Raw genomic sequence first — 13,058 nt, 5'->3', positions numbered from 1 at the left:
ATGGCAATGTAGAAGGGGCCTTAGTACAATTTGATTTAATTTAAAAGAATTGTCCAAGGTGCTGAATCTGTGAGTGACTACAGTTCAAAACAATCAATAATATCGGCCTCTTCTACACTGTCATATAAAACCCAGATTATCTGCTTTGATGTGTTGTAGAAGGCTTTCATGGCCAGAATCACTGGGTCGCCCTGAGTTTAAGTGGCTGAGAGGGAAAAGGAAGGGACCTGAGGCCAGGGATTGTGGGAGTTGAAGTCCAAAACACTTGGAGGGCTGAACTTTGCCCCTGCCTGGTCTACGCTGGCTATAAAAAGCAGTTCAAACTGCATTATTTGGTGGTGTGGATTCCGCAGAAGGCTTTTCCTAAGACACTGTTTAGCTGCTAGCAGACAGTTCCTGTGTGAATAGTTTATTTATCTCCTGTTTCAGGTGCAAAACATTTCGAAGGCTTTTCCTACTCGTCAAACCCGGGGATTTGAACTCGGAGCCCTTCCACGTGGAAACGTGACCTACAGGGTTCGGTTTCCAAAGTGCCAGGTGCTGAAGCTTACGTTTACCTGGAAACCGCGCCTTTTCTGGGATTTGGGAAACCTTGAGGGCGGCTATGGAAGGAAACCAGAATTTGCGCATGCTCAGAGGGTGGCAGATCAGTTCCTCTAACGACCATTAGACTTCAGAGGCCCCCAAGAAAGACTTCAATCAATCCTACTCGCAGATATCCTGCTAACCCAGGCATGGGCAAACCTGGGCCCTCCAGGTGTTTTGGACTTCAAATCCCACAATCCCTAACAGCCTGTGGGAGTTGAAGTCCAAAACACCTGGAGGGAAGGCCCAAGTTTGCCCATGCCTGTGCTAAACCCCTAACTGTAGAATTAATGCCGTTTGGCCCCACTTTGGCTCGTGCAATGGAGTCATGGGCGTTGTAGTTTTATGAGGCACCAGCCCTCTTTGGCAGACAAGGCTAAAGACCCAGTAAAACTACAACTCCCATTATTCCATAGCATTGTGCCATGACAGTTGATACACCGCCCTTTCGTTTTATTATTCCCACGCTGGAGCCCAAGAACTTTGAGTGTATCTACACTGCCATAGAATCCAGTTCAGAGGGCATTCTATGGTTCTACACCGCAGTTCGAACTGCATTCTATAGCAGTGCAGACCCCGCCTCATTCACATAGAGGTTTTGAAGCCATTCCGCCGCATTCAGGCCAGTTGGGACTTCATCTCCAGGTAATAAGGTGTGTTTGGGATGGCACTTTAGGATTATCTGCCTCAGAAGTAAGTGCCATTGAATTCAATCCTCGGGTAAACGGCTACAAGACTTTTATTATTTTGAAATCCTTCTTCAAATGGGCACCTCCTATGTATTTTACAACAGGAGAAGGTTTGCTTTTCCCATCCGTAGATGGCCATTTCGTCATGCTTTCAAACGGAAAATCGGGACCAGCTAACACCTCCCAACAAAGGATTCCCCCAGGCAGGAAACAGCCAGGTTTGAAGCTGAAAGACTATTCAATGCTAATCAAGCTGGCCAATTGCAACATTTACGCTTGCTTTAAAAAGACAAGAGTTCTTTCTCCCACCCTGGGCATTCCGCAGATATATAAACCTCACTTGCCTAGTTTCCAGCAGACCTCACAATCTCTGAGGATGCCTGCCATAGATGTGGGCGAAACGTCAGGAGATAATGCTTCTGGAACATGGTCATTTGTTGTTTATTCGTTCCGTCGCATCCGACTTTTCGTGACCTCATGGACCAGCCCACGCCAGAGCTCCTTCATAGACAAGCCAGTCATTTCAAGGATACCATCCATCCATCTTGCCCTTGGTCAGCCCTTTTTCCTTTTTCCTTCCATTTTTCCCAGCATCATTCTCTTCTCCAAGCTTGGCCATACAGCCCGGAAAGCTCACAGCAGCCCAGGGTTTAAATTGTTTATCACTTTTCCGGATTTTATTGGACCCTTGTACACTGCCATATAATCCAGATTATTAAAGCAGATCATCCACATTATCTGCTTTGAACTGGATTATATGAGTCTACACTGCCACAATCCAGTTCGAAACAGATAATCTGGATTTTACATGGTTTTAAGACTGCCGGGTTTAGGGTGATATTTGGAGTGAAGAAAGGTTTGGTTGAATCAAGCTCGGATCCTAAACCTGCGGAATGATCCAATTGAACTCAAGGAGGCGAAGCTCTCTATGGAAATCCTCATAGACTCAGGCTGCTGTGGAGTTCTGGGGCCCTACATTTGCCAGCTAAAGCCTCCCAACAAAGCATTCCCTCAGGCAGGAATCAGCCAGGCTTTGAAGCTTGCAAGGCTATTTAATGCTAATCAAGGCGATTAATTTCAACATTCATACTTGCCTCCAGCAGACAAGAGTTCTTTCTCCCACCTTGGACCTTCCACTGATATATAAACCTCCCTTGCCTAGTTTCCAACAGATCCCTCAACCTCTGAGGATGCCTGCCATAGAAGTGGGCGAAACGTGAGGAGAGAACATGGCCATACAGCCCGGAAAACTCACAGCAACCCAGTGATTCCGGCCATGAAAGCTTTCGGCAGCACAAAAACAAAATCTATTGGAGTGAAGGGGACTTTTCACTGTGTGTACCTCGATGGAAGCAGAGGGCGGATTGGGGACCTCAGTATCTCTCCCCAAGTATTTTCTTGCCTCCATTGAGTTTTTCTCTCTTCCCCCTTTCTTCTCTTTCTTTCTTTCCCGCTTTAGACCCGCGCCCTTCTACAAAAGGAACGAGCAGAAAACCACCGCAATACTTCAATTCCTTTTTAATTATTACTTTAAAACGTAAACAGTGACTCCATTTCCTTTCTTTTTTGCAACCAAACAATAAATATTATTTAGCAACTTTTTCCATTTCTTTATTTTTATATATATATTTATAAAAATAAACAAGTGATAAAAAATCTCTCGAAGGTGACAGCGCGAGGAGGAGTAGGAGGAGGAGGAGGAGGAGGAGGAGGAGGAGGAAGGGAAGGAAACAGAGGTTATTCGGAAAGGAAGGGAGAGAGGAAGACTGCAGCAGGAGCGGGCCATCAGGTAAGGGCAGAAAGGGAAAGGGAGGAAGGATTATGGATGGGGGAGGAAGGAAAAAAAGGGTCTGGAGTCCCAGGAAGGGGTTGACGGAGGAGCCAGGAAGCAGAGGGAAAGTCTGGGGCGCATTAGAAGAACACCTCCCAACAAAGGATTCCCCCAGGCAGGAAGCAGCCAGGCTTTGATGCTGCAAGGCTAGTCAATGCTAATCAAGCTGGCCAATTGCAACATTCACACCTGCCTTAAATAGACAAGAGTTCTTTCTCCCGCCCTGGACATATATAAATCCCGCCTTCCCAGTTTCCAACAAACAGACCTCACAACCTCCGAGGATGGCTGCCATAGATGTGGGCGAAACTTCAGGAGAGAATACTTCTGGAACATGGCCATACAGCCCGGAGAACTCACAGCACACCCAGTGCCCTATTTGTCATTGAGAACTAGAATTGGAAGGGCCATCCAGTCCAACCCCGTTCTGCCCAATTAAAGCACTCCCGAGGGATGGCCATTCAGCCTCCGCTTGAAAACCCCCAGAGAAAGTAACCAACTGCAGAATAGCTCTCTCTCTCAGGAGGTTCTTCCTAATGTTATGGTGCCTGGGTCAGGGCCCTTGCTTGGCTTCCACGGCCACCTCCTACACTGACCATTTAATGCAGTTTCAAACTTCCGTGGCCAAGCCACACACTGTGAGAAAGAAAGCCCTTAATACGCATCAGTGCTCTGTGGTTTGTGTCTTCATTGTCCGGGCCAGGATTTCCCATGTTGTCATCTATGTCCAACACAGAGAAACCACTTCGTTCAATACCGGTTTGAATCTGGCAAGGGGGTCGCTGTGGACGAGTCTCAAGACGATGCTGCTACTTGGGAGCCAGGTGGGGAGCGCCTGGAGTGGAGTCCCAAACCTCTGAAACCACTGGAGTTTCCTTTTAATACTTTCCGACTGAATCCTAACTCTAGGCCAAGCATAGGCAAACTTGGGCGCTCCAGGGGTTTTGGACTCCAACTCCCACCATTCCTCACAGCCTCAGGCCCTTTCCTTTTCCCCCTCAGCCGCTTAAGCGCTTAAGCGGCTGAGGGGGAAAAGGAAGGGGCCTGAGGCTGTGAGGAATGGTGGGAGTTGGAGTCCAAAACACCTGGAGCGCCCAAGTTTGCCCATGCCTGTGTTATAGGACCTGTGAAGGACTGGGCTCGGTATGTGTGTGTGTTGGGTCCCCATATCCGGCACCTAGAAGGATCAAAAGGGGGGAACGAAAGGCAAAAAGGTCCCCAAGGAGCCTGGATTTCCTTCTGACCAAATGGCACACAAGGCCCGCCAATAGGGGGGGGGGCAGCATTTACAAAGTCAAGACAGTCCGAAGGGAAGCGAGAGAAGCGCCGGGGGTTCTCTGGAGTGGATGGCTCCAAACTGGGAAGTCCTGGCGAGGATGGCGGCCCTTGTGCCTGCCCCCCTGGCTCATTTGGCGTCGCTGGTGAGTCTGGGCAGCCCGGCGGGGCCGTGGTGGTGGTGGGCGGGGGCGGGCACCTGGCACATGCTGCAGGGGCAAGGCATGCCGCCCCAGTGCTGGAACCCGCTGCCCAAGGGGGCCGAGGCGGCGGCGGCGGAGGGCGCCTTGAGGAGGCCGTGTCCCGGGCGAAGGGCGCCGACGGCGGGAAGGGAGGCGGCGGCGGGAGGCAGGAGCGGGTGGTGCGCGACCGGGTGTCCCGGCAAGGGCGCCGCGTGGCCCACCATGCCTCCCGGACACCCTGCGGCCGCGGAGGCCGGGTGGAAAGCGGCGGCGGCGGCTGCGGCGGCTGCTGCGGCGTGGTGGCCGCCTCCGTAGATCTCGCTGAGGAGGCGCTTCATCTCCTCGAGGGAGTTGGTGAGCATGAGGATGTAGTTCCTCGCCAGGAGCAGCGTGGCGATCTTGGAGAGCTTGCGCACCGAGGGCCCGTGGGCGTAAGGCATCACCTCCCGCAGGCCGTCCATGGCGATGTTGAGGTCGTGCATGCGCTTCCGCTCCCGGCTGTTGATCTTGAGGCGCAGCTGCTGCAGCTCCGGCTCCGTCATCTGCTTCTTGTCCTTCTTGGAGGAGGAAGAGGAGGAGGAGGAAGAGGAAGAGGAGGAAGAGGAGGAGGGCGACTTGAAGGCCAGCTTGTCCACCATCACCACTCCGGCGGCGCTTAGCTCCAAGGAGGACTCGCTGGGGGTCGAGCTGGACACCGCCGCCCCCGAGGAAGAGGAGGAGAAGCCCCCCAGGCCCACCCCGGCGCCCCCGACGCCGCCGCCGCCCTTGCTCCGCGCCGCCGAGAGGAAGAGCTCGTCCGGCTCCGCCGAGGAAGGGCGGCTCGAGACCAGGCTCGCGTCCGAGTCCATGCTGGCCCGCCGGGAAGGCCTGCGAGGGAGGAGGAGGAAAGAAATGGGAGGAAAAAGGAGAGGAGGAGAAATAGATGAAGGGAGAGGAGAAGGAGAAGAAAGAGGAAGAAGAAAGAGGAGGAGGAGGAGGAAGAGAAAGAAATGGGAAGGAGAGGAGAAATAGAAGGAAGAGGAGAAGTAGAAGAAGGAAAAGGAGAAGGAGAAGAAAGAGGAGGAGAAAAAGAAGAGAAAAAAAGGAGGAGGAGAAGGAAGAAAAGAAAGAGAAGAAGAAATAGAAGACGCGCGAAGGAGGAGAAATAGAAGAAGGAAGAGGAGAAGTAGAAGAAGAGGGGGAGAAGAAGAGGAAGAAATAGGAAGAAGAGGAAGAGAAGTAGAAGGATGAAGAGGAGGAGCAGGAGAAATGAAAAAAGAAAAAGGAGAAGAAATAGAAGAAAACGAAAAAATGGAAGAGAAGTAGTACAAGGAGGAGGAAGAGGGAGAAGAAATAGGAAGAGGAGAAGAAATAGGAAGAGGAGAAGAAATAGAAGAAGGAAGAGGAGGAGGAGGAGAAATAGAAGAAGAAAAAGAAGGAAAAGAAATAGAAAGAGGAGGAGGAAAAAAGACGGAGAAGGAGGAGGAGGAGGAGGAGAAATAGAAGAAGGAAGAGGAGGAAGAGAAGAAATAGGAGGAGAAATAGAAGGAAGAAGAAAAGAGGAGGAGGAGAGGAGGAAAAGAAGAGGAAAAAGAATGAGGAGGAGAATAAAAGAAGGAGAAGAAGTAGTAATGGAAGGAAGAAGAGGAGGAGAAAAAAAGAGGAGGAGAAAAGGCGAAATAGGAAGGGGGAGAAATAGGAGGAAAAATAGAAAAAAATAGAAGAAATAGAAATGTTACTTATTTATTTCCTTGCAATAGTGTATGTATGCCCCACCCTTCTCACCCCAAGGGGACTCAGCGGCTTACAGTGGGCAACGATTCCATGCCGTACAAAATACATACGAATGAAGTACTGTAAACATATACATTCAAACCAACCAGTTAAAAACATTCTAAACTCAACATGAAAACCAATGATTAAACCCACTTATGCCAATAGAAGTATTCGACAAAGGAAGGAGAAGAAACAACAGGCAAGGAGCGTCATTCGGGTGGGGAATATGAGCAGAAATAATGCGCCTATCAAAGGAACGAGGAGATGCCACACTTAAGGAGTAAACAAACAGTAGCTAAAGTTGCCAAAGTTTTGTTTAGGAGGTTGATAGAAGAAGAAAAAAAAAACTAGGCTCCTATGCACAGGGTAGGCTGAGCTCATTCAGAGCAGAACAAAGGAGTGGAAAACTCCAGGAAGGGGCCTGGAAACTTGGGAAGAAGTGGGACCCAGAAAGATATTAGTCTACTCTAAATGTGACAAATGGGAGCAGGACACATGGCTTGAGAGGGTAAGCCGGGGAGAGGTTTCTCCCTATCGGAACTTTCTAAACCCTGGCTATTGCTCTATCCATTTCCCCTCTTGAGAGGTGTTTCTTGTGTGGTTGAAGGCGCCCCAAGAGGAAGCCGGGCCTGGAAATGGAAACCCCGTTGGTCCCAATCAGGTGTGGCTCTGGATCATGGCCCACCGGATCCTGGCATCGATTTTTAGGGAAATCAAAACAACTCCGCCATGTATTCTAGAGCATGGGCTGCTCAATAACTCCCCGTCCTTATACTTTGCCCACACTCACGACACGCCAGAAGTTTCCTCCATAGACACACACTGAAGTCTGCTAGAGTATAACTACCAGTTTCTATACTTTGCTCACAATGAGAAGAGGTCATAGTGTTCATCTACAAACACGCTCCCAAGGGCATGGCCCCATCTACACTGACCACTGAATTCCGTTTCAAATTAGTATGGAAGAAAATAAATATCACTGCTTGTATGATTCAGAAGCTTAAAGCCACCTTTAAACTCATTTAAATGGTCAGAGTAGTGTTGAGATTCAACCCCACACTGCCCAAGTCTCAAGTCCTCAATGTGGAAAGGTTTACTTAGCTTAGCATAGGCTCAGGCAACTACCTCCTCTACTGCAATTCCCAGAAACCCCAGCTAGTTTACCAGCTGTTAGGATTTCTGGAAGTTGAAGGCCAAAACATCTGGGGACGCCAGGTTGAGAACCACTGGGCTAAAAGTTTCATTTTCCCTACGTGTCTTGGGTGGCAGTTGGGAAGGTACCTATTTCTCCTCTCTGTTTCTGCTCTCCTTCTGGTGTGTAGAACTGATACTTTTCTGCTACATGATTGACTTTGGCCTCTGTTTCTTACATCTTAGTATAGAGAGAATGTGCTATGTGTGTTGTCGAAGGCTTTCATGGCCCGGACTGTATGGTCATGTTCCAGAAGCATTCCCTCCTGACGTTTCGCCCACATTTATGGCAATCATCCTCAGAGGTTGTGTGGTCTGTTGGAAACTAGTCAAGTGGGGTTTATATATTTGTGGAAGGTCCAGGGTGGGAGAAAGAACTCTTGTCTGTTCTTTCTTAATCACTTTGATTAATCACTTTGATTAGCATTGAAAAGCCTTGCAGCTTCAACGCCTGGCTGATTCATTTGTTTGGAGGTTTTAGCTGGCTCTGATCGTTTCCTGTCTGGAATTCCCGTCTTCTGAGCGTTGTTCTTTATTTACTGTCCTGATTTCAGTTTTTTTTAAATACTGGTAGTCAGATTTTGTTCATTTTCATGGTTTCCTCCTTTCCGTTGAAATTGTCTGAAACAGGACCATACAGCCCAGAAAACTCACAGTAACCCAACATATTAATCAGACAACATCAACATCAGACAATAGTAAAACATTACAACAAATATACTGTGTGCTGTGAGAGATCTCTCTCTGCGTGTGTGCCAGAGAAACGTAGGGATGGATGATTTTCCCCTCTCTTGAAACCTTAGAGGAGAAGGGTGTTAAGAGTAGCTCAGACCAGTTCTTGATTATTAAGAAATGCAGTAATTCATTATTATTGTAAATAAACCGTATTGTGATGCTTTAAGATTGGACAGGGCACCTCACTGCCTAATGAGCTGAATGATCAACGTTTTGAATTTTGTTTGATTTTTGGATGCTCTGCTCAGGGCGGTAGCCAGAAAAAAAATTCCGGGGCGTTTTGAAACTTTTTTTGCGAATCATGAAGAGTAGTTTCGTAACGCAAAATAATTTAGAAATCAGGCTCCATCTATAAACTTCACTGGACATTCATGGGGATTTGGTTAACCATTCATAAGTAAACCAGGTTTTTTTAAAACCTAAAAAAAATCGGGGGGGGGGTTGAACCCCCACCCCCACCCCCTTGGCTACAGCCCTGTCTGCTATATTTCAGGGTAGCTTTCCCTAACACATCGATGGGGCCTTGGGATCTGAAACACAATCAGATGTGGTTTGGGATGAAGGCCGGTGTATTGATTTGTCACAGTATGGTGGCTCAGTTTCTTTAAAAATACATAAAAATCAACACCCTTAATTTATTCCAGAGGATCGAAAGTTTCTCCAATGCTTTTCTTAGGTCTTTTGGAGCTCTCTCAGGGAGAGTTTGAAGCCGTTTGGTTGAAAGACGTCAGGAAAGAAAAGGGATCAAGAGCGGGAAGGGCTGCGTCCTAAACAGGAGCCAAGCCAGAAGCAGTTAAGCCCAGTTCTTCCCAGAAACGGAGTTGGAAGAGTGGGCGCTGGGCAGGCCTTTCGGGAACTCCGGGCAGATCCTCGGCCGTTTGTTATCCCACACCTGTCAGGAAACTTGGACTAAAACTCAAAAGAAAACTGGGTCTGGATCTACATTGCCATACAATATAGTTGGAATTGCATTATACGGATCTGCCTTGACCATATAATGCAGTTCAAACTGAGTGATATGGCAAACACAGACACACTTTCTATTAAATTATGAATACCAGAAGCGTGTTGTGCAGGAAGAATCCAAGCGTGGACTTTCAGGAGGGTCTCCCTTGGGATTCGCTTTTCTCCTCTGCCTGTTTACATCTCAGAGAATGTTCCCCTCCTTCGGCCCCTTCCACACCGCTGAATAAAATCCCACATGATCTGCTTCGAACTGGGATATATGGCAGTGTGGACTCAGATAACCCAGTTCAAAGCAGATATTGTGGGATTTTTTTTTATTTTTTGGCCTTGATATTCTGAGTGATATGGCTGTGTGGAAGGGCTCTCAGTTGCCCCAAGTTTCATCATAAAAGACTCCACTTAAAAATAAATAAAGTCCCTAAGAAAGCATTGAGATCTGGGGCTCTTTGCTGGCTCTCAACCCAGAAAGAACATAGGCTGGCGGCACCTGCTGATGCTTTGTGGTTTCTCAAACTTCTCTTCTAAAGGGGGTTCTCCGCGGCTCCCTTTCGCTGAGCCCCATTGAGAAGCTGTGTCGAAAGTGGACCACCGAGGGGTCACACGAAGGCAGCCATGGCTCAGGGAGTTTGCCCAGAAATAATCAAAATCCGCCTGAAGTTTATTCCGTGCGAAATACTCCTCGGGAGGAAAAGAGTGCACACAACTCCCGGAGATCTCTTTCAAAGGCAAGCTTGAACCGTCTGGGAATCACACACTGGCCAACACACAGGTTGGTGCCTCAAAGGACAGCCCTGTTTCTGCGTCTATCTGACCCGCTCATTCTAAAAATGGCACCTGTTTCCCCCTCTCTGCTCTAGTTTTTGAGATACATCTACCAGTGGGTTGTTGTGAGTTTTCCGGGCTGTGTGGCCCTGTTCCAGAAGCATTCCCTCCTGACGTTTCACCCACATCTATGGCAGGCATCCTCAGAGGTTGTGAGGTCTGTTGGAAACTAGGCAAGTGGGGTTTATATATCTGTGGAATAATGTCCAGGGTGGGAGAAAGAACTCTTGTCTGTTTGAGGCAAGTGTGAATGCCTTGAGGAGCATTGAAAAGCATTGCAGCTTCAAGGCCTGGCTGTTTTCTGCCTGGGGGAATCCTTTGCAAGGTGTTAGCTGCCCTTGATTGTTTCATGTCTTGAATTCCAATGTCTTCAGAGTGTTGCTCTTTATTGACTGATAGCCACAGTATTCTTGAGAACACAGAAATGCTGGACCACTCTAACAACCACCATGTCAGACTACACAGAGAAGGAATTGAAATCCACAAGCATGTGGACAATTTCAACAGAAAGGAGGAAACCATGAAATCTGGCTACCAGTATTAAAAAAAAACTATAAAATCAGGGCAGTCAAGAAAGAACAACGCTCAGAAGACAGAGGAATTCCAGACATGAAGCAATCAGAGCCAGCTAAAACCTTCCAACAAAGGATCCCCCAGGCACGAAACAGCCAGGCCTGGAAGCTATAACGCTTTTCAATGCTAATCAAAGTGATTAATTGCAGCACTCACACAGACAAGAGTTCTATCCTGGACCTTCCACAGATATATAAACCCCACTTGTCTAGTTTCCAACAGACCTCACAACTTCTGAGGATGCCTGCCATAGATGCGGACGAAACGTCAGGAGAGAGTGCTTCTAGAACATAGCCATACAGCCTGGAAAACTCACAGCAACCCAGTGATTCTGGCTATGAAAGCCTTCGACAATACATCTACCAGTCTTACTGCCTCAACACACTAGAGCAGGCAGGGACAAACTTCAGCCCTACCGGCTGTTAGGAATAGTGGGAGTTGACGTCCAAAACACCCGAAGGGTCGAAGTTTGCCCCTGCCTGCACTAGAGCATGAATCCACTTTAAATCCGGTTTCTGCCTCCTGCAGAATTCTGGGGTTTGAAGTTTGGTGAGGCCCAAGGACCAGTCTGGATGAGCTGTTTAAAGCCCCCTCCCTAAAGTGGATTTAAAGCGGATCCAAGCTGAACTGTTCTGAGGTCCATCTGCACGCCCACAGAAAACCATCTCCAAGAAACTAGAGCTGATGCGGTCTTCCCAATGCAATTTTTGTTGTTGTTGGGCTGCGTAATTTAAATACAGTAGAGTCTCACTTATCCAACGTTCTGGATTATCCAACGCATTTTTGTAGTCAATGTTTTTAATACATCGTGATAATTTGGTGCTAAATTCGTAAATACAGTAATTACTAGATAGTATTACTGCCTATTGAACCACTTTTCCTGTCAAATTTGTTGTTAAACATGATGTTTTGGTGCTTAATTTGTAAAATTTTATGTGTAATAGGCTTTTCCTAAATCCCTCCTTATTGTCCAACATATTCGCTTATCCAACGTTCTGCCGGCCCGTTTATGTTGGATAAGTGCGACTCTACTGTAACGCACTCGTCCTTGACTTGTGCAAAGAAGCAAAGCCTGGATTTACACTGCCATGTGAAACGGCATTAAATGATCAGTTTAGAGACCTTTCGGCATAATGTGGCAGTGTAGATCCAGCTCATGTTTCATTCCTTCTTCCTGGGTCACAGCTTATTTGCAAATTCAAGGGAATCCCCTCCCTTTTAAGAAACCGAGGAGAAACTTTTCCGAAGAGTTTATTTCCTGGAGAAATGCTCCACTCCGAAGTCCAAAGGGCCCGTCTTCTCCGCTTCTCCTCTCACTGCCCCCCTTCCCCGCCCAAGAAAAGCCACCTACGGCTTCCAATCCCAGGGAGTTTACCAAAGGTGGAAGGACAGGGACGGCTCACTTACAGCTGCTGGCGAAGGGGGCCTCTCTGTGTCTCTCTCCGGTCCAGCCCCGTTGCCTTAACGCCGCTGATCCAACCGCTCAGCTTAATCAAGAAGCGCCTTTTCGAGCCTCGCGGGCGTTTTTATAGCAGAGCCGGGCGCCAAACGCGGTGCTCGTGCTGGACAGCGGGATGAGCCAATGAGCGAAGAGGGGGAGAATTTGCTCAATGAAGCTCGCCCCCGCCCGAGAGGGCTCCACTGCGCCCGCCGCCTCCTCGCGCTTCCAGCCAATGTTGGGACCTCGCTCTCTTCCGTGATTGGCTGGGAGCGCGAGGAGGAGGCGGGCGCAGTGGGACTCCCTTCTGTCCGGTCTCTCTGGCCGTAGGCACCTCGCGCTTCCCTTGCGCAATGTAAACACTCGGGGGCCACAAAAGCGCACCAGCCCGCCCTTGCCCAGGCACTTATCTCGAGCCCAGGCAGAGCTGCCTTCCCGCGCAGGTCCAAGCCCTGAGGTCAATGGGAGTCCCTTAATCTCACTCCCGCATGCTCTGAATTTGTGCCGGCTGAACTGCTGACCTGAAGGTTGCCTTGCTGACCTGAAGGGTGCAGGTTCGAATTCGCCAGACGGGGTGAGCTCCCCTCTGTCAGCTCTAGCTTGCGGGGACATGGGAGAAGCCTCACAGCAGGATGGTGACACATCCGGGCGTCCCCTGGGTAACGTCTCTGTAGACGGACAATTCACACCAGAAGCGACTTGCGGTATGAGTTGTTGTGCATTTTCCGGGCTGTATAGCCATGTTAGAGAAGCATTCTCTCCTGACGTTTCGCCCACATCTATGGCAGGCATCCTCATGGCCAGTGATTCCGGCCATGAAAGCCTTCAACAACGACTTGCAGTATGTTCTCAGGTCGCTTCTGACACGATGCTCCCAGAAGTTCACAGTATAAAATGGTCATAACGACTTTTAAATCCTCACCACAAACAATAGCCGGATGTTAGGTGTTGCCGTACCAAGAGATATTTTTCCAAGCTTTTTAAATATTAGAACAAATACCTGCTAACTTTTTAAA

At 48.6% G+C, this 13,058-nt stretch overlaps 1 protein-coding gene across 1 annotated transcript; it reads right to left on the bottom strand.

Annotated features, from left to right (window-relative positions):
* Positions 1 to 2,775: 2,775 nt before the first annotated feature.
* Positions 2,776 to 12,127, bottom strand: olig2 (oligodendrocyte transcription factor 2). Its single transcript, XM_008121990.2, has 2 exons — positions 12,012 to 12,127; positions 2,776 to 5,429 (listed from the first exon to the last, which is right to left on the bottom strand). Exon 2 carries the CDS (start codon positions 5,408 to 5,410, stop codon positions 4,511 to 4,513), a length of 900 nt encoding a protein of 299 aa, XP_008120197.2. The 5' UTR covers positions 5,411 to 5,429; positions 12,012 to 12,127; the 3' UTR covers positions 2,776 to 4,510.
* Positions 12,128 to 13,058: the final 931 nt, after the last annotated feature.

This window comes from Anolis carolinensis, chromosome 3 (assembly GCF_035594765.1).
Source record: "Anolis carolinensis isolate JA03-04 chromosome 3, rAnoCar3.1.pri, whole genome shotgun sequence".
Taxonomy (NCBI): domain Eukaryota; kingdom Metazoa; phylum Chordata; class Lepidosauria; order Squamata; family Dactyloidae; genus Anolis; species Anolis carolinensis.
Note: the sequence above shows the minus strand (reverse complement) of the source record. Positions and strands in the feature narration are given on the sequence as shown.